This window comes from Bombus flavifrons, chromosome 6 (genome assembly GCF_040668555.2).
Source record: "Bombus flavifrons isolate JBK064 chromosome 6, iyBomFlav1_principal, whole genome shotgun sequence".
Lineage (NCBI taxonomy): Eukaryota > Metazoa > Arthropoda > Insecta > Hymenoptera > Apidae > Bombus > Bombus flavifrons.
The window spans coordinates 7,229,419-7,248,346 of NC_138447.1; the positions used below are offsets into that span (position 1 = coordinate 7,229,419).

General features: G+C 41.7%; 3 protein-coding genes across 5 annotated transcripts in view; 2 read left to right on the forward strand and 1 right to left on the reverse strand.

The window, feature by feature from the left end:
* Dnmt3 (DNA methyltransferase 3) overlaps positions 1-8,565 on the reverse strand; it is a 60,289-nt gene extending 51,724 nt beyond the window's left edge. The window contains exon 1 of one of the 2 annotated variants that reach the window (XM_069115844.1): positions 8,467-8,565. The gene's annotated coding sequence lies outside the window, so the exon portion shown is untranslated. The remainder of the gene's footprint in view (positions 1-8,466) is intronic. The other variant, XM_069115845.1, reaches the window with a different exon arrangement.
* Positions 1-13,212, forward strand: part of Tdg (Thymine DNA glycosylase) — a 52,282-nt gene extending 39,070 nt beyond the window's left edge. For both annotated transcript variants that reach the window (XM_069115846.1, XM_069115847.1), the window contains exons 7-9: positions 5,985-6,134; positions 9,064-9,206; positions 9,290-13,212. In XM_069115846.1, coding sequence (XP_068971947.1) covers positions 5,985-6,134; positions 9,064-9,206; positions 9,290-11,299 — 2,303 coding nt within the window. In that variant the 3' untranslated portion in view covers positions 11,300-13,212. The remainder of the gene's footprint in view (positions 1-5,984; positions 6,135-9,063; positions 9,207-9,289) is intronic.
* A 3,857-nt stretch (positions 13,213-17,069) lies between these two features.
* On the forward strand, positions 17,070-18,878 carry Rpn7 (regulatory particle non-ATPase 7). Its single transcript, XM_069115868.1, has 5 exons — positions 17,070-17,299; positions 17,594-17,945; positions 18,009-18,337; positions 18,417-18,585; positions 18,657-18,878. Exons 1-5 carry the CDS (start codon positions 17,155-17,157, stop codon positions 18,829-18,831), a joined length of 1,170 nt encoding a protein of 389 aa, XP_068971969.1. The 5' UTR covers positions 17,070-17,154; the 3' UTR covers positions 18,832-18,878.
* Positions 18,879-18,928: the final 50 nt, after the last annotated feature.

Here is an 18,928-nt window from a genome sequence, read left to right on the forward strand (position 1 = left end):
AACTTTTCATTGTCGCGTCTTACGCCTTCATATATTTTTCTTCCCTACATTCGAAAGTGCGTTAAACTTTGAACAGATCGAGAATCGGACAAGAGACGTCTGCGTAATCTGGGTTTCTCGCGAGCTCACAACAGACTCGCCTATCGTACGTACAACGTACTTTCGTATCTTTCTGCTCGAAAGACAAGAGGCTACCTTTTCTAGGTTTAAGAGTGAGGGAAAGAAAAAAAAATGAAAGAAAGAAGAGCGAATGAGAAAAAGCAGTAGTAGAAAAAAGCGTAAAGTGTAAAGTAAATTATCGTCGAACTTGGAGTTGGCTCGATCGACGACGATGACCGATTTTCGTCTTTGCGGTTTCGTCGGTGTTACAAAGTAGAAAGTAAGTCTAGACTCTGACGTTCGTTAACTTGAAAACTAGAGTTCCGACTTCCTGCTCGAGATTACGTCCTACATCCTTTGGTCGTCCAACGTGCTTGAGAATACTCGAGCCAAGTTTTCGTCGGCGAAACTTTTTCTTCGAGGGACTGTCTCGAAAAGATCGCGATCTTCTTCTATCGATCATCGTCGGCCACGAGCAGGAAATAATAACCATTGACTGGTAGCCTTGAAGTGGACGTGACCAACGTTGTTTTCATTTACGGCGACTTCAAACGCCTTGCTTCTTTTATTTGCCTTTGTTCCCCTTTGTCGCAAGCTAGACGATCGAATACAAGGTTTTTCGTACATCGATGACAGGAATCTGCGTGCTTGAGTTGCGGAAAAATTTGACGAACTCCGCGCAATTTCTCTCGGCGAGCACCGAGCGCGAAAATATATCAGGAACAGAAGAAAAACGAAAGAGACGAAAGAAGAAGTATGTATTCAGCGTCGAAGAGTATCGTAGCAGTGACCTGCGAAAAGATTGGGGAAGCCGGCTAAATGCGTGAGTGGGACAGAGATGCAAGCTTGACGGTTGTCGATGTTGGTGGAAGTGGGAAAGGAGGTGGCGGAGGTTAGGGTTGGTAGTGGTGGGAACTATAATGAGTGGCGGCTGTGTCGGGCGAAGGGAAGAGGACGAGGATGAGGGCGGTGTGCTCGAGGGTGTGGGTAAGAGTGAGGGTGAGGGTGAGGATGAGGGTGAGGGTGAAGCGGAGCGAGAATGAGCCAGGAGAGCGTGAGGGTACGAGGCAGAGAGAGAGAGAGAGAGAGAGAGAGAGTCAGAAAACGAGAGAGAAAACGAGAGAGAGAGAGAGAGACGGAGAAGAGCTCGGATTGGAAAGGGGGCAGGGAGGAGGGATAGAAGAGAGGAGGGGAACAGGGAGGAGGAAGTAAAGAGGGAAAGAGGGAAAGAGAGGGAGGATAGATAGGGTAAAACGAGATGGGCGAAGGGTACAGGTGGTGAGGGGTTGGTTGGCCGGTGAGTGTGGGAAAGCGTGTAGCCTCTGCCTCCTCCCTTTTCCACCCACCGGCCACCCTTCTGCCAGCTTGCTGCTCGGTCCAAAGGGGCGGCAGGAGGGACCGGAGGGGCAGGAAAAAGGGAACTAGAGCTGGCCGAGGGGGGCGGAGGGCGGGGGGCACCAGGGAAGGGGTTGTCGCACGCCTATCCGCTCGATAGCAGCTTTCAGTCCGTGCACGTTTACTACCCCCTAGAATTTTGTGCCCTATCTTTTCGAGACTCCCTGGTCGAAAAGATTCGTTTCTATTCTTCGTACCCGGTACGTCTTCGCCCGATACAAGATTCGCGAGATTTCACCGCGGCGTCGCGATCGAAACACCCGCTCGATGGATAATTCGCCGATAGACGAAAGGCGCCGAACAGATTTCTCGTCTCCCTGCGACGTAGTCGCGATCCAATCGCGCCAAACGTTTTATCGGACGATTCTTTATGGTTCTACGAAAAACGAATAAACGACGAACAAACGTTTCTTTCGTCCGTTTCACGCCTCGAGCTCACCTTCTCGCCAAATCTTCGAAAAACGATACGGATGGAATTCTTACGAGGATGTCGTTAAACGCGTCTATGGTTATACGTGCTTGTTCGCAAATTGTGGCAGTTGGATGGGTCCGCGCACCGAACGACGGAAAAGAGAGCATCGCGGTACACTCGACGCTTTTCCTAGGTCTCCGTGAACGGGTCTTCGTCCTGGAAAACCCTGAAAATTGATTTTCCAGGCGCGGTCTCCCGCGGTACCCACGCACAGGTCTGTTTCTCTCTCTCTCTCTCTCTCTCTCTCTTTCCCCTTTCCCTCGGTTGCATCGATTTTCACCTGACTCTCCTCGCATCCCCTGCAGCGAACTCGAACCAGCCGTTCATTCAGAATCGGAGGAAAAGAACGAAAAATCTGGGTCAACGAAATTTCGAGAACGATAAGCGAACGGATAATGGGACGAATCGACGCTTATCACCGATGAGACGGTTCGATTTTTCGTTCCGTCGATCCGTCGTGTTTCTACCACGAACACCTCTATTCTCCGGAGGAAAGAGCCGCTGTACGTTAAATTACGGGAGGCGCGAAACCTGTACTCTACTGGTTTGGTTTCGAGCGGAGTCGAAGCCGGCGACCGACGATACACCTCTACGGAAATATGGAAACGCGGGCACGGGCAGAAACGCGACGCCGAAGATCCTGTTGCTTTCGAACGTTTCCGAAAGTCGGGAAAACGAGTTAAGTCGGTCAAACGGGAGAAAACCGAAACTTTTTCGACTTTGAAAGTTTCGAGGACCGAGATAAATTTACGGACGCCTCGGAAATCGGTAAACTCGAGTTTGCCCTCGTTCTAAGATTACGCACGGCAGATTCTTTTCCCACTCTGCCACCTCCGCCACCTTCTTTCTTCCGACCTAGCTAAATAGCATCGCGTGCTTCGAAAACGAAAGGTTCATGCAAAGATTCGATGTCGTTTCGGATGTTCGATACAATCGCGAGTAATATATCCAATGGAAAAAGCAAGGGGGAAAAAAATGATAAAAGTTAAGGTAGGGTAAGGTGAGGCAAGGCAAAGTAAGGTAATGTAAGGTAAGATAAGGTAAAGTAAAGTAAGGTAAGGTAAGGTAAGGTAAGGTAAGGTAAGGTAAGGTAAGGAGAGGTAACGAGCGACGCGGAAAGGTCGAGGCAAGTCAAGTTGGGTTAGGTTAGCGGTGTGAACGAGAGGGAAGGGTCGCATTTCGCTTCGATAAAGTTTGTTCGATCGGTCGTTAGTCCTGTTCGAAGGGACCAACAGGCTTGCCGCGCTTGTCGTTCCTACGAGGCCACGTGTAGAAATGCAATGGCCACGGAAAACCGAGCCAAGAGATTTTCTAAAGCGAGGAAAACAGTGTTTCTCTTTCCTCTTTTTGTCTACTCGATTCTCTCTGCGTTCAGCTTAGGAGAAAGCGAACGAACCAACGAACGGGTTCTGTTCGACGAAAAGCGCGCTGCAGCTACGACTACGTTTACGACTCGGCTACACGGCTATGGGCTACGGCAATGGCCACGGCAGACGAGCGTTTAACTTTGTTCCGAAGTTCTCCAAGGTCGTATGGTGCGGCTGTAGGTCGGTGGTGCAAGAGGTGGCGAGACCGGGAGGACAAGAGGGAGAGAATTTCCGAGGCCGCGTCATAAATCTCTATCTGCTGGCTGCTAGGGGTAAACGCTCGCGGGATATACTTCGGCGACGTCTGTAATTTCGCGCCATCAGACCTTTCTCTCGCTTACTCGTCTATTCAAGCTCCCGCCTTCCACTTCTATCATCTCTATTTCTTTTTTACTCCTCTCTTCCACCCACCCAGTAGTCGCTATCCCCTTCTTCTTACGCGTATTTCTCGTTTAGTTTCATCGTTTTTCGACAGAATTTTATTACTCGATTCGCACGTTGATTCCCGTGTTTGATAACAAGCATCGTAACATAATTATCAAACTCCTTATACGCGAGATCATAGAACGATCGAGTTTCGCCCCTACGTGATCGCGGTTTTACGAATATTATCGTAAGTGACGATATATTACGTCGCTGACACGCGCCAACTGGGGTGTAAATTCATTGTAAAACGAATATAAAAGATATGGTTGACAGTTTCGGATATGTTGTCCTCTCGCGCAATAATTCGGTAAATAATAATAATCGACGAGTTACAAGTTACAGGTTACAGTCTTCTCTTCTATAGTTTTGCAGTTCTATATTATAGGGAATAATCAATCGTAAAATTGAATTCATTTTATTATCGAATTTATCGTTATAACTGAAAAGAATTTATTGCTGTTGGTAGCAATAATGGTAGTTCAATTGTGCGAGAGAGCCGAGGCAGCGACGAGGAGATAGAGTTTGAAAATTATACGTTGGGCAAACATTAAGTAATTTCTACTCGAACCCTAGTATCAACAAGAGTAAAAATAGGTATTAAGGGCTGTCTTTCCTTCCTTCTATTTTTACCCTTTTTTTCCTTTCTCTTCTTCCCTACCTTCCCTTCGCTCTCTTCTTTCCCACCGTTGCTTGCTTCGCTGTTATTCCTTCCCTTCTTTTTTTCTCCTTTCATCCTATCTTTGCCTGCAATTGTTACCAGAAACCTCGATATAGTCCTTTTCGAATTTCCTTCCTTCCTCTCTCTAATTTTTGCTTCGAAACGCACAGCAACGTGCTTCGAAATGTACGCAGAATTCAGACTCGTTAAATAAATTTGCCGCATTGTACGGAAGAAGGCGATTTATCGCTTATGACTGAACTTTTGAGAGCGATATAAAAAGGGCGGCGCAAGTCTGACCCAGACCTATTTAATCCATTAAATGGTACGCTTTGCAACACCTGCTGCACTGCTACCGCTAGAAACATGGTCCTCGCTAACAACCAGCACCGCCACACCACCACTAACAAGTATCATCGGATTATTACGACAACATAGAACATTGCAAATCTGTTGCTGTTAGGCGAAGCGAGGGAGAAAGAAGAATCGAAAAAGTAAAAATGCAGAGATCACGAAAGTAACAAGAGAATAACAACGAAGGGAAAGTAATGGCAATTCTGTGAATATAAAAGTGGATGGCGATCGACTGCTGACTAGCCATGTTATTTCCTTTCGTCAATTTATATAAGTGCGCGTTATTTTTCGTTATTGTACCATCGTTTCGAAAGTTTCGTCGTATCATTTTCATAAAGAGAAGATGGTTCCGATGGAAAGAAGTTCTGTACGTGTGAGCCTCAACTTTTCTCTTTGCATCTCGTTCTTTAAGTAATTTTGCGACGACCGAAAATAACGCTGGTCTAACAGTGACGTGTCTAAAGAGCAGCGCAGATGAAAAATGATTCCAGACACGTATGTAATTGTTTTTCGAATTCACGACTGATCAAGAACAGACATTTTGTCGTTATTAGTATTAAAACTGTTCGATCTGCATCGACTTCTAAGATCAGTCGAGAGTCAAGTGTTTTATAAACGCGGTATATATCCTACTTACGAAATGATTTTATCGTGAACCGTGACATATAAGTCATTTGGAACTGGTTTTCTTAACACGATACCAAGCCAATATTTTTTCCATGCAACTCGCACTCGAATCGTACGAACGTCTCGCCAATGATCGTCGTTTGTCATCGTGGCGTTCCCCTCCTTATTTTCATCGTCGAAACTTTCGCACGAAACGATTTCATCTGGCTTTGTTCACGAAATTCGTCGTACGGATGAATAAATCGTTCGAATTAAGACGACGAGAAGCGAACGAACAATTTAACCTTGTACACTATGCGCCGCGTATCGTCGAGGATGCTTTTTATTTCGTTTCGTGCGCGTCGCGGGGCAATTTATCGTCTCGAGTTTACGGAACCCGAGTATGAACTTCCAGACAGTTTGTCGACAATGTTTGACCCAGACCCATTGAAATTCTCCCTTCCTCTACACTGAGCCGCGCAAATGTCGGTCGAACTTAACGACGAAGGTACTCAGCCTGTTTCCCGCGGATCTCACTGAAACAGATCTCGCGAATTTTCTCTCTCCATCTTATCTAACCACCGACTGAACCAACTTTTTTTTTCAGGGAAGTGTTTACACTTAAGTGGTCTGACACCCGAACCACTGACAGCAGATGACGACTACAAGCTCCTACGCTTCGGTATCGGTTTCACGAATATGGTAGCTCGTGCCACTAAAGGCAGCGCTGATCTAACGAGGAAGGAAATCAAAGAAGGTCAGTATACGAGACGATAAAGGTATATAAGCGATCCTCCAACGCCCAACGACAACAAAACCTGTGGACCGCTGTTTGTATGTGTGCATGCACCGCACATGTAATATAAATTACATGTAACTACCGTTTACGAGCATCTATCGACCCGAATTTCCACATTATTTAAATAATACATTTGGAAAATGATTATTCGAATGATATATTATTTTATTTGGCTATACATTATTAGGTGGTGCGCTATCAATTGATTTCTTAATACGTTGGTCGCCACGTCACCCATATCTATGTGACGGGTATACTTTCGTGGGGGGCCGTCACCTAAGTATGGATGACGCTCTTCTTGTTCGAATTAATTAAATATAGGATTTTACACACTATACCATACCTTTTATTAATTTATATTCTGGATAAAATATTACATTATGCTATATCGTATGGTATTTGTTAAAACATTCCAAACACATTTGTGGTAATTTTGGGCACTTCGAACAATAGTCGTAGACTTCGTCATCGCTACTCTCCTCACTTTCAAATATATTTTCATACTGTTTACTGAACATTTTGAGGATGAAAAAATCACTGATGTATGCCTCACAAGTATGCTTCTCGACTAAATGAAAGATCTGAGATATTTGCCATGAGATCCCTCGGAATACTCTAGGTGAAAAGCTCATCGCTTTCTCCATTTCAGAACTAAATAATATTTTCTTCACAATGAATCGAAGGCGATAAACAATGAATCGAAGGCAATAGACAATGATTTCCCGTTTGTCGTTCTATTTACTCTGCGTACCGGCGGTCAAATTCGGGCCCCGCAGGAAAAATTAGCCGAATCGCGCTGGGCGACCAACGTGTTAAATAATACATTTTGAAAATGATTATTCGAATAATATATTATTTTATTTGGCTATGCATTAGGTGGTGCGCTATCAAAGGATTAATCCTATCGGGGTCCTTTATTTCTTTATCTCGATTTCGCTTTAGTCTCGATCAAGAAAAACACCGTTGACGTTTTAAAGGAAAATCGTAGCATCAAGTTGAAATAAGAAATCGTGTCATAGGAAGCGTGTCAATAACGATTCTTCCATGTTTGTCTTAGATAAGAAATTTTCTAACGATGGAAAGGTACGGTTGAAAGTGACTCGAAGAACACGGTAAGATCGAGTAATCGAAATAATATTCGATTACCTGAATAATATCCAACTTTCGTAATATCGTAAATTACAAACAAATTACGAATTAAAGATGCATGGAACGCGTATAATACGCAGAAACGTACAAAATATCCAGAGTATGGTAGCCAATAATATTACCTAATGTGCGAAATAAATCTCTGAGCGTACATTCTACCCGTTTCGTTAGTTGTATTTATAAAAACACGAATTTGCATAAACATTTGCATTTTAATTATAAAATACAGCGAAAGCAGGCTTACGAACGTAACGGATGGAAAACTTCGATGTTAGGATATGGACGATGTATATAATGCGTGTAAAAATTTTAACCATATTGTACACACATGGGCCGCAAAAACTAGACCGTTTTAGACCGAGACGAACATGTTTGAACGTGGGTTGTTCGAACCAGCCAGACGAGTATCATTTCAGCGTGCATTGCATACACAGCGACTTACACGAGTACATACGTATACCGATTTTTTACGCTGATCAGCATCGAGCGAATTAAATTCGATAGCCGAAATCACGGACCGAGGATACAGAGTTGAACATGTTGTAAATTCGTATCACGGTTTCGTTATTTGCTTCTCCGCTTATCTGAATCGTCGTTAAATTTATTGTCACGCCGACAAGATATACCTACTCGCTTCGATTGTTCCGCGAACATAAGTTTTTACGAAGAATAACATGACCGTTGTTAATTACGGTTCACTGACGTAATATCTCCTTCCGCTCAAAAATATACAATGTAACGCTTAGCGTAGCTAGCATAGTAATTTTTACTTCTTTATTCTCGTTACTTTCGTACCAAAAGGTTATCGTCTATCGTTAACTTTCTACGCGCTGTTTTCTCGAACGCTTAACAATCGTTCACTTTTTAAGCATTTACGCGTACAACTTTCGTTAAAACTCTGTTTTTCGCAAATGGATACTTGTACAGAAAATTACACGCACATACGTGCGTATGCGTATTGCTAGAGTTCGATACGCTTTTTACGGAAAGTGTTCAAAGGTTTAAACTCGACAAAGAACGTAGAGGAACTAAATAAAGGATTAAGTCGAAACGATATAAAGAGATAATAGGGAATACGTGGTTGAGCGGACAAAAATGTAAACGATATCGAATGTTTATCGATAAACGTTGATTTACTTACCGTCTCTGGATACCTGCTAGTAGCGAGAAGTCTCGCGTGCCACTAGATTCGATTTGCGATTTATCAAGTTGTTAGCAAAATCGTGTTCACTTATCTCCAACCGGTGAATAGCAATAGCAGTTATTTCTTCGGTGTGTTAAACAAAATTAACCACGATCGCCGCGAAAATCTTTCGATCGACTTGCACTTCGAGCCGGTTCCCTCCGCGATCGTCGCCGCGAGAAGACTGACGACATGCGGCATCAGTGTTTCCAACCAAAACCGTTGAATTCTCTCGGCCGTAAGACTACGACGCTCCCGCGCGACTAATAGATCGAAAAGTCAAATTAAGACGGAACTTAATAGATCGAGGACCAAGCAATGAAATAGCACACGAAACTCGCGTAAATGTTATGCAAAGATGTAAATGAACCGACTTACATACTGTTTAAAAAGATATATATTGGAACGATAGATAATTTACAGAAACTCCTCTAATTCTTTCGAACGATATACTTGAAACATATTTTCGTATCGTCGTCGAACGATCGAGAATTCTTTCGCCGGTTATATTATTAGTCGACAAAACTTTACAAAGTTGGTGCGTCTTTTTTACAGGCAGTCACATTTTGTTGGAGAAATTACGAAAGTATAAACCGAAGATTGCCGTGTTTAACGGTAAACTGATATACGAGGTATTCTCTGGGAAGAAGGAGTTTGGATTCGGTAGACAACCCAACCTGGTGGACGGCACAAATACGGTAAGAAAAGAATTAATTTTGGATCTCTTTCGAATGATAAAAGTAAAAGTCTCGCTAATAATCGACAAACTGCTGGATTTCAGTACATGTGGGTGATGCCATCGAGTAGCGCCAGGTGCGCACAACTTCCACGGGCGGCGGACAAGGTGCCATATTATGCGGCGCTCAAGAAATTTCGCGATTACTTAAACGGCACGATCTCCCATCTGGACGAGTCCGACATAGTGTTCGCGGACTCGAAGCTGAAGAAGAAGGAACAGGAGGCGATCGAGGACAAGAAACCGGCGTATTGCGAGGAACTTACGAACGAAGGAGAGAGCAGGATCACCGACATGAATGGAACTGTCATCAAACAAGACTCAAATTGCCAAATACCTGGCAAGAAGAAAAGAGGCAGGCCAAAGAAGATCAAGAATCCGGAAGATCAACCACCGCCCGATCCCGAGAAATTAGACGCGAACGGGGAAGTGATAAAGAAGCGACGGGGGCGGCCGAAAAAGATTCACCAACAACAAAAGCAACAGGAGCGGGAGATCAGAGAACGAGAACAACAGCAGCAACAACAACAGCAACATCAGGGTATGGGTCATCTAGGAGACGGCTACGGTACCGTAGTACCCAATTGTTTCTCTCCGCCGAAGACGTTCGCGCATATGGCTCCATACCCTCAACCGATGAACGATTCTGGATACTACGGCCAAAGCATCAACGACAGTCCGTACAGTATAAATGCGAAACAGAGCCCGGTACATTTACAGCACTACAGCCAAAGTCCGAAATCCATGTCGCTCTCGTTTACTCATTCCGATCTATCCTCGGAGATCAACACCGCGATCTCTTCGGAGAACAACTTGGAGCCTTCGCCATTGACATCCCCGAGCGTCGAACACCCAGACTTCGAACCACCTACCAGTATCTCTCAACAAAATATGAACAACGATCATCGTCAGTACAATCCGGCCGGGAACGGCGACAATACGGGCCATCACGGTAGTCCAGGAACGCCGTCTCATCCGAGTTACACCAGCTACATGGGTTACCACGAGCAAACCTCCGACCCCCACAATCCCCATCCCCATCAGACCACGCCGACACCGTTGAGTCAAACTACCGACGAACATTCGCATCACTCGCATCCCACTCCTCCGCATACGCATCCCCATACGCCGACACACGCCTCGATGTCGCCTCATCATCCGCACGAACAGTACGCCATGAAAAGGAACACCGGACAGGACGTGGCCTCGAAAAGTCTCAGCGACCTGGAATCTCTAGTCGATCAGATACCGAGCATAGCCGACGGGGGTAGCCAACGTTTGCAACACACGCATCCCGGAATGACCGACGATGGATCTCTGGCGGAAAAAATGGAAGCGCATCATCAGTCTTATTTGTCGGGATTCTCCGGTATGCCTAACGCTGGCATGTCCAATTACAGCCCTCCCTTGGCGCCTACCGGTGCGATCTATCCATCTTCGTTGCACCATTCTCCCAACGACGGTTACGGTTCTCTTTACGGCATGAATGGACGCCAACATCAAGATTCGCAGCAGCAGCAACAACAGCAACAGCAGCAGCAGCAGCAGCAACAACAACAGCAGCAACAGCAGCAGCAGCAGCAGCAGCATCAACAGCAGCAGCAACAGCAACAGCATAGTAAATCTTATACCGTCGAAAATCTAGCGTCTAGCAATTACACGCCGAGCATGAGCCACGGACATCCTGGTAACTCGTATCCGAATATAATTCCCGGACCTCATTATCCCGTGCCGATGGGATCGACGAACGGGTATCTTTTTGGTGGCCTTGAGTCAAGCTTGATGCAACGCACCTACGGGATGAGCGGTATGAGCGGTATGGGAGGAATGCACCCATCCCTCGGTCACATGGCCAATCCTTATTCCTATAATGGTTCGTATTCTAGTTCCTTCGACGCCTATCCGGCGCCGCCAGCAGGGATTCACGCGCCCAGCGCCAATTATCCCGGCGGTTACGCGAGCGTTGGTAGCGCGACGCCAGGTACTTCTACGCCACCGTCTTACCTTCCTTCCCATCACAGGCCGTCGGTCGACCTCGCTTACGACGGTGTATGATAATCGATGTAAAGCTATTATTCGACGTACATACGCGCACGCTCACACACACGCTCGCATTCGCCCTGGCGCGCATGCGCGCGCGCGTTTACACAAACACATATACAAATACACGCACAGACAGACATACAGACAGACAGACATACAGACAGACAACATACAAACAGACAGACGAACGGACAGACAACTGGCAAACAAGCAGACGATTCGAGCGCTACGTTTATCTTTTCTACGTATTTTTACACGTTTAGGATCCGCCGGAACGATCGTCTCTTTCTGGCGCGACTTGCTACTGCGATTTGCGCGCCCGTTTTTCTTCCTCTTTCTCCTTTCATCGATCTCTCCGAGCTTCTTTACGCTTTCCTCGAACCTCCTGTACCTTTCATCGCGTGTTTTCGTATTCACTCGGAACTCTTCCCTCTCCCGATTTTTCCCCCTTCTTTTCTTTTTCATCCGGCTAGATCAACGATTATGCCGCGAGTAGCAACGGGCGCACGGTTCGAAACCGCGACGGCAACCGCTATGAGAAAGAAAAAGAAAGGGAAAAAGCCGGTTCTCGCACGCGCTACGCAATCAGGCTGTCGAATTATGTAAATGCGTTAATAGGGTTTCGAAAGTGGCGTGCTCGTCCAGATGCTATTTGTCTCTTTTTCGCCGTGATCGCGCATCGATCGTCGATAATGGGAAAAGTCGAACGTTGAAGTTTCGCTTCTTTCCATCGTTTTCTAACGTTATACTGTTACGCTTTCGTTATTGTTGAAGAATATTCCGCTGTTTCGCTTCACTGGCAAACATGTGCGATCTGTTGCTGTTTCAACGAATCGGTATACATTTTTCTCCGAACGTCGCTCGTTAAAACATGCAAAAGTTTTACGTATTTACGCGTGTATTCGTCCTTATTTTATCCTCTTTTTCCGTTCCTTTCGTTGTATGAGAGAAGGTATGCAGTTTGTACGCGTCGAATCGTTTACGTCACGTTATTAACTGTAATCGTTATGTCCACGAGTGAGACTGCTATTCGATAAACGGTAGCGTTCGACCTTCGTGTTGAAGCATTTTTTACGAACCAATGGACGAAATATATCCGAATTAGCGGAATATGTATACACGTTCGCGTTGAAACATTGACCGGTAATCGTAGCGATGCGCTAGTCGCAAAAATGTAATTCGCGAAAAGTCGGTCGATACACTACCGAGTAGAAAGTACGACTTTCGATGATATTCCTAAAAGAATTTGGAAATATTTTCTGTTCGCGGTGTAACAAATGCGATGTCGTAGGTATACGACTGCTGCATCCTATACAGCTATGTATATGCGTGCGTTACAGTGTATGATACGTTACATCAAAGCAATAGCGCATACACGCGTGTGCACATGATTAATTGCAAACTGTATATGTTTAATGCGAATCTAGTCAATTCGATTCGTTGAATCGTGGCGGTTTATCGCAATCGACCGAGTAATTTTACACGCGGATTAAGTCGGGAAAGAAAACTGACCGATCGATAGAGGTACTGAATTTCGCGCAATTTCCCTTCCGCTCGTACGGACAGAGAAGAGATTCGACTGAATCGCGATCGACGTTAACCGATCACAGGCGAATATTTCACCACGTTGATTGTATTCTCGCGTAATAGCTTACTTTCAACGTGTTATTTTTTATCGCCTGTATCCCAATATGAAATAGTGGAATCTTCTTTTTGGTCATCAAATAAGACGCATTCGTCGTAATTTTTCCCTCTAATTCTTCATTATAATACTTAATGCGGATACTTTTTAATTTAATCGGCATACACGAAACAGAAATGGAAAAGTAAATGGTCGAAAGGTCTCGCGATTTCTCTGTCTATACGCGTTGGTCGAACGAATCGCGAAAAGTTTGAGCAGTAAAAAAAATTAAAAAAAAAAAAAATTAAAAAACGGGAGAGAGATGGGTCGCGAAAGAAAATCTCTCGATAGTCGATTCGGTAGGCATCCTCGCTTTCGTACCTCGCACTCGCTACAGCCATAGCCATAATCGTTCTCGTTGCAATTTGTTTATCGGTTAATGCATATCGGTTAATCGTTGACTATCGACGTCGCTGTGAAATGTCATAGGTTACCGTGATTTTTATAGTTATCGCGTTATGTTGTCTCTCGTTAATTGTATATTTCATCGCTGCGTTTCGAGTAATCGAGGATTACAGTGTTTTTATCGATACACGATCACAAACAGTCGATGTAGATGTATGCCATAACCGACATCCTCTTTTGTCGCTAATCAATGCTGTAAAATTGCGCATCTGGCATGATTATATGCAAAGAAATAAATATACGCACGCGTACGTGTACACGATCGTACATAAACAAATGGAAAAGAAAGAAGAAAAAAGGGAGAAAATGAAAAAGAAAAAGAAGAAAGAAGATGAAAGAGATATACGTATACGCGTGTACGCGTTCACGTGCCTATACTTATAGAATACACATACAAAGTATAAATATTATATATTGACTATCTACGATAAGCGAGAAACATTTATCGAGTAATCACATAGGATGTGTTGAAACATTTAAAATGATGCACAGGGTATAGATGAGAAAATCGTTGATATAATAACTGATGTCTATATAATGAATGTTTCTTTTGTTCTATCGGCCTCAAGGACACAAAGCGCGTACGATCGACAATTAATCTATGGTAGATGTTTTTCAGAATCCATTCCGATTCAAAGGGGACGGTTTTAGTATAAGTGTCGTCGGTGTTAATCGTTCGTCGATAATGAAACGAAACGAAGAAAAAATGAAGGGAAGAAAAAGATGGAAGCAGGGAAACGGAAATGAACGTATACCGTGCCGAACGGAACGAACCATCGCTAATCGATACCTTTCGATTAATCGAATCAATCGATTGTAAATTGATCGCTAAGAATTAAGTATTAAGTATAAATATATTATACAGATTTAAGTGGTTTCGCTGTTGATCGTATCGAATAATAATAATAATAATAATAATAATAATAATATTAATAATAACTATAACAATAACAACAACAACAACAACAAAATAATAATAATTAATAATTAATAACAATAATAATTAATAATAATAAAACGAGAAAAAAGAAAGAAAATCGAAAGAAAAGAGAGGAAAAAATTTCGAGCGTAAGCGAGTAAGAGAGCTTGGGCCAAAACCGGCCTCCGACATATTTTTTAATCGCTTGGAACCCTCTATTATTCTACCTTTTAAACTTAACGGTGTGAATGTCCAGCCGACCGATCGATCGATCGATCGATCGACCGATCCGTCGATTCGTGGCCGAAAACAGTAATCGACCGCTCGCTCACTCGCTTCTATCTTAAACCACACTTCTCTGTCATAATTCTCATTATCAGCATCGTATCGATCGCTCGGATTATTGAGATGTGTTCTATATCGACCAACAACGTACAAGTACTTGCGGAGTATTTATAGCTGTTCGTACAACGCGGGAAAGAGGGGCAACGTATCTTACGTTATTCTTTGCAATTTTTATTTCGTTCCTCTTTTCCTATATCCTGCCCCCCCCCCACTTCTTTTCCTTTTTTACGTCACTCGTTGGATCAACGATTTCTCGCCTTAAAATTGATTCGCGATAATCCTCCAGACGCTTCGTTCAAAACTACATCATCCTTCCCTTCGCATCCTTTCTTTTCCTTCGCCTTTAACGCTCGCTTTTCGTCTTTTCTTTTTCGTACTCGCCTTTTCGTTATTTTCTTTATCATTGGATCGGGATTACACGAAAAATCAAACTTAAAAACATTTCATTCGGATCCTTTACACGTGCAACGAACTTGCAGATTTTACTTATAACTTTCGAACAAAGCAAACAGAGAAAAATAAATGAACCGAGAGCTCAGAGAAGACGAGGAAGGAAAAAAAGTAGGATTCGATCGTTCGTTCGATCAACGAATAAGAGTAGAACCAATTCGATATAAATATTCGTTTTCTTTTTCAATTTTTACTGCGAGTTCCAGCTCCTTTTGATTAATCGACAAATTTTCTCCAACGATCGTTGATAACGATTAAATAACATGCTTGGAAATTCGAGTCGCTCGTATTTTCGTGTATGATCGTTTTGCACGAAAAAATGTTCGATCGAACAAAGTAGCGATAATATCGTACCGTGCATGTTGGAATTGAGCAATGGCGAATGCACTGCAAACGCTCATTTAAATGCACACTGTTTTCTCGCTTCGACAAATTCGTAACATCATTGCTGGTTGTTCGTTTGTTCGTTCTTTCGTCCATTCGTGATGTTCCAGATACACGAAAATTCGGGCTGTTTCTTTCATTCGAAGGAACGAATCGATGTACGCTTAACGATCATAAACGTAGCATAGTTGGATTCGTAATTCTAAATGTTGTGTGTTGCGTTATTTGCCATGAAAGTCGGTCGGTAAACTAAACTGTACTCGAAAGGTGCATCGGTTACCCAACGATTTATTTTTTACCAACCGTGCACACGAATTCGATTGTTGATTCTTCGATCGAATGTGCGATCGTCTCTATTACCAATAAACGATACGTTTTTCTTCAAAACGAGGAATACTCTTTAGAATACACGTCTGTTTCGCCATGCAGCATATTCTCTTTTGAAGAAATAGAACGTCGCATGTATTCGATTATCCACATCGAATATTCAAAATTACAAAGTTCATTATCAAATTTGAAGTACCGATCCTCTATTGGCTGTATGTATGTGTATGTATTGCTGCTTATATGCATGTACACACATGCATATACACATGTAAAGCTTAAAGAGTAATTCCAGTTCTTGTACAGAAAAAACTATCTGGGAACATCTATCAATTCGGACGATTTAACGAATTAAAACACAAAGATACAGATTTCGAATAAATTCCTTTATTCTACTTAATTCATAGTATAATCGAAATATAGTGGTTCGATCGCGACGTCCCACGATCTGGAATTTTTACTGAAATGTGAAATTCAAAAATAAAATATTTGCTGTCACTTACCGTCACGAATGTGACTTCGAAGTTTGCCAGACTAACGTATAAGATTGATGCTAATTGTTATTTCGTGTTTTCTCGACTCTTTCTTGATTGCTTTGACTAGCTTTGCGTACACGTACAGAACGTAATTTATGATATCGAATCTTTCCAGTAAAAGGAAATCTTTAACAATCTATTACCGCTTCGTTAGAATCCTGTTTAGCATCCTTTCAACAATCATATTGCAGTCAGTTTCGTTGTTACTGTCCAAACATAATTGTAACGATATTATCGAGAGAATGATCAGTGTCGTGCAAAACCACCATTGGAGAGAAAGAAATACCGAAGTCGTCAGTATGCGTTGAATTGTGTGATATGTGAATGAATGAAATCGCATTATGCAATCCTTCTTGTAAATTTTAAATATAACGAATCCTGTGAAAACATTTTTCTCTTTTTGGACTCACTTTACCTGAGTCATTGGCAGTTTGTGTCAAAAAATAAATTGATTCGTTAAAAGAAAATTGTCCTGTGTTTATTATTTCCAACAGTTCGTATATCTTCAAAACTTAAATGAAGAACAAAAAACATTTAAAAAATATACGAACTTTCATTTAGTTAATGTGTTGATTGTTCCTTAAAAATATAATTATTGGATTAATCTAGAAATATTATGACAAAACCAAAAAATGATATAGTCCAAGAGTAATAAGTAATGAGTAATCAAACTAAAAGAATTTATCCCGCCATCTATCGAGTAGATGTAGAAATATACGTTTTCGCGTTTGATCTATATATTATTTAGCTCGTGCTTCGTAAAACACAAAGTGTGTTGGATAATTTGTGTTCATCAGTGTCGTAATTATAATTTCAATTTAAAATGCCGTTGGAAAATCTAGACGAAGAGGGTTTAGAAAAGAATCCCAAATTGGAGTTGGCTCAAACTAAATTCTTATTGAGTCTACCAGAACATAAGGATGATCCATTTTTAAAGAACAAATTATTAGATGCCATTAAAGCAGACGGTGAGATAGCATTTTTGCTTCTTTAGTTAACAATTTCAGTTTATCTATACAACAGGGAATTTTACTTATAGTAAATGAAATATTTGATATTAAAAATATAATTAATACTTTTATGCAAGTTGAAACTAAGAAAACTACCATGACACTTAACATAACCTTTTTATTGCTGACTATTCCTTTTCATAGTATTCCCTTTGATTCAATAATTTCCTTTCTTTTGATTTGAAAATCTCATTTTTTTTTTTTTTTTCGTTACTGTTCAATAAACTTACAATTCATTTTTTCTTTCATTAGATATGGCTCCATTCTATGAAGAAGTTTGTAAAGATTTGAATTGGCCAGTCGATGATACTCTTTTAGCTACAATGAAAGCTAAAAATATGGAACAACTGAAAGAATTAGACGATGCAATTGAAGATGCTGAGAAAAACTTGGGTGAAATGGAAGTCAGAGAAGCCAATCTTAAAAAGTCAGAACATTTATGTAGAATAGGTGATAAGGAAGGTGCCATTTCGGCATTCAGAAAAACTTATGATAAAACCGTATCGTTAGGACATAGACTAGACATAGTATTTCATAATATTAGGATTGGATTATTTTATCTAGACCATGATCATGTTACTAGAAACATAGAGAAAGCTAAAAGGTACGTATGCATTGAAAAATAAGATGGATGTAACAGAATGTAGGTACCACTATTTTATTTCAGTTTAATAGAAGAAGGTGGTGATTGGGATAGACGAAATCGTTTAAAAGTATATCAAGGAACATACTGCATAGCAGTACGTGACTTTAAAGAAGCTGCAACTTTCTTTTTGGATACAATTAGCACGTTTACTAGTTATGAACTGATGGATTATAATACATTTGTGAGATACACTGTGTATTTAAGCATGATAAGTTTACCTAGAAATGAACTTAGAGATAAGATTATTAAAGGCTCAGAAATTTTGGAAGTACTTCATAGTAATCCAGATGTAAAAGATTACTTATTTTCTCTATATAATTGCCACTATACTGATTTCTTTAAAAATCTAGGTATTAAGAATTTCCATTTCAGTATTAAAACTTGATAATTTCATATTTTATTTGTTATTATGTATGAATATGGTTTCAGCACACGTCGAAGGTTTGTTGCGTAGAGATTATTTAATTTTCCCACATTATCGGTACTACGTTAGAGAGATGCGCATTCTCGCATACACGCAACTTTTAGAATCTTATAGATCTCTTACACTTCAATACATGGCTGAAGCATTTGGCGTTACAATAGAATACATTGATCAGTAAGCTTGGCAAATTTCATTCTCTGCTAATATAATGTGCATTTAATTATTATTTCAACTATTTTTTGCAGGGAACTATCGCGTTTTATCGCTGCCGGAAGATTGCATTGTAAAGTTGATCGTGTTGGTGGGATAGTTGAAACTAATAGACCAGATAATAAAAATTGGCAATATCAGGCTATGGTCAAACAAGGAGACTTGCTGCTTAATAGGGTTCAAAAGTTATCGCGTGTTATTAATATTTAATTATATAAAGAATAAATCGAAATATCAAATTTTAAGATCTACTTATTGTCTGGTGTGTTCTTAAAAAAATCTGAAGTTCTTTTTATTGCCCACGATT

Coding starts and splice junctions, on each gene's coding strand:
- Rpn7 (XM_069115868.1), top strand. CDS start 17,155: ATGCCGTTGGAAAATCTAGACGAAGAGGGTTTAGAAAAGAATCCCAAA. Junction 17,300..17,593: donor AGATGCCATTAAAGCAGACG/GTGAGATAGCAT, acceptor TTCTTTCATTAG/ATATGGCTCCATTCTATGAA. Junction 18,338..18,416: donor TGATTTCTTTAAAAATCTAG/GTATTAAGAATT, acceptor ATATGGTTTCAG/CACACGTCGAAGGTTTGTTG.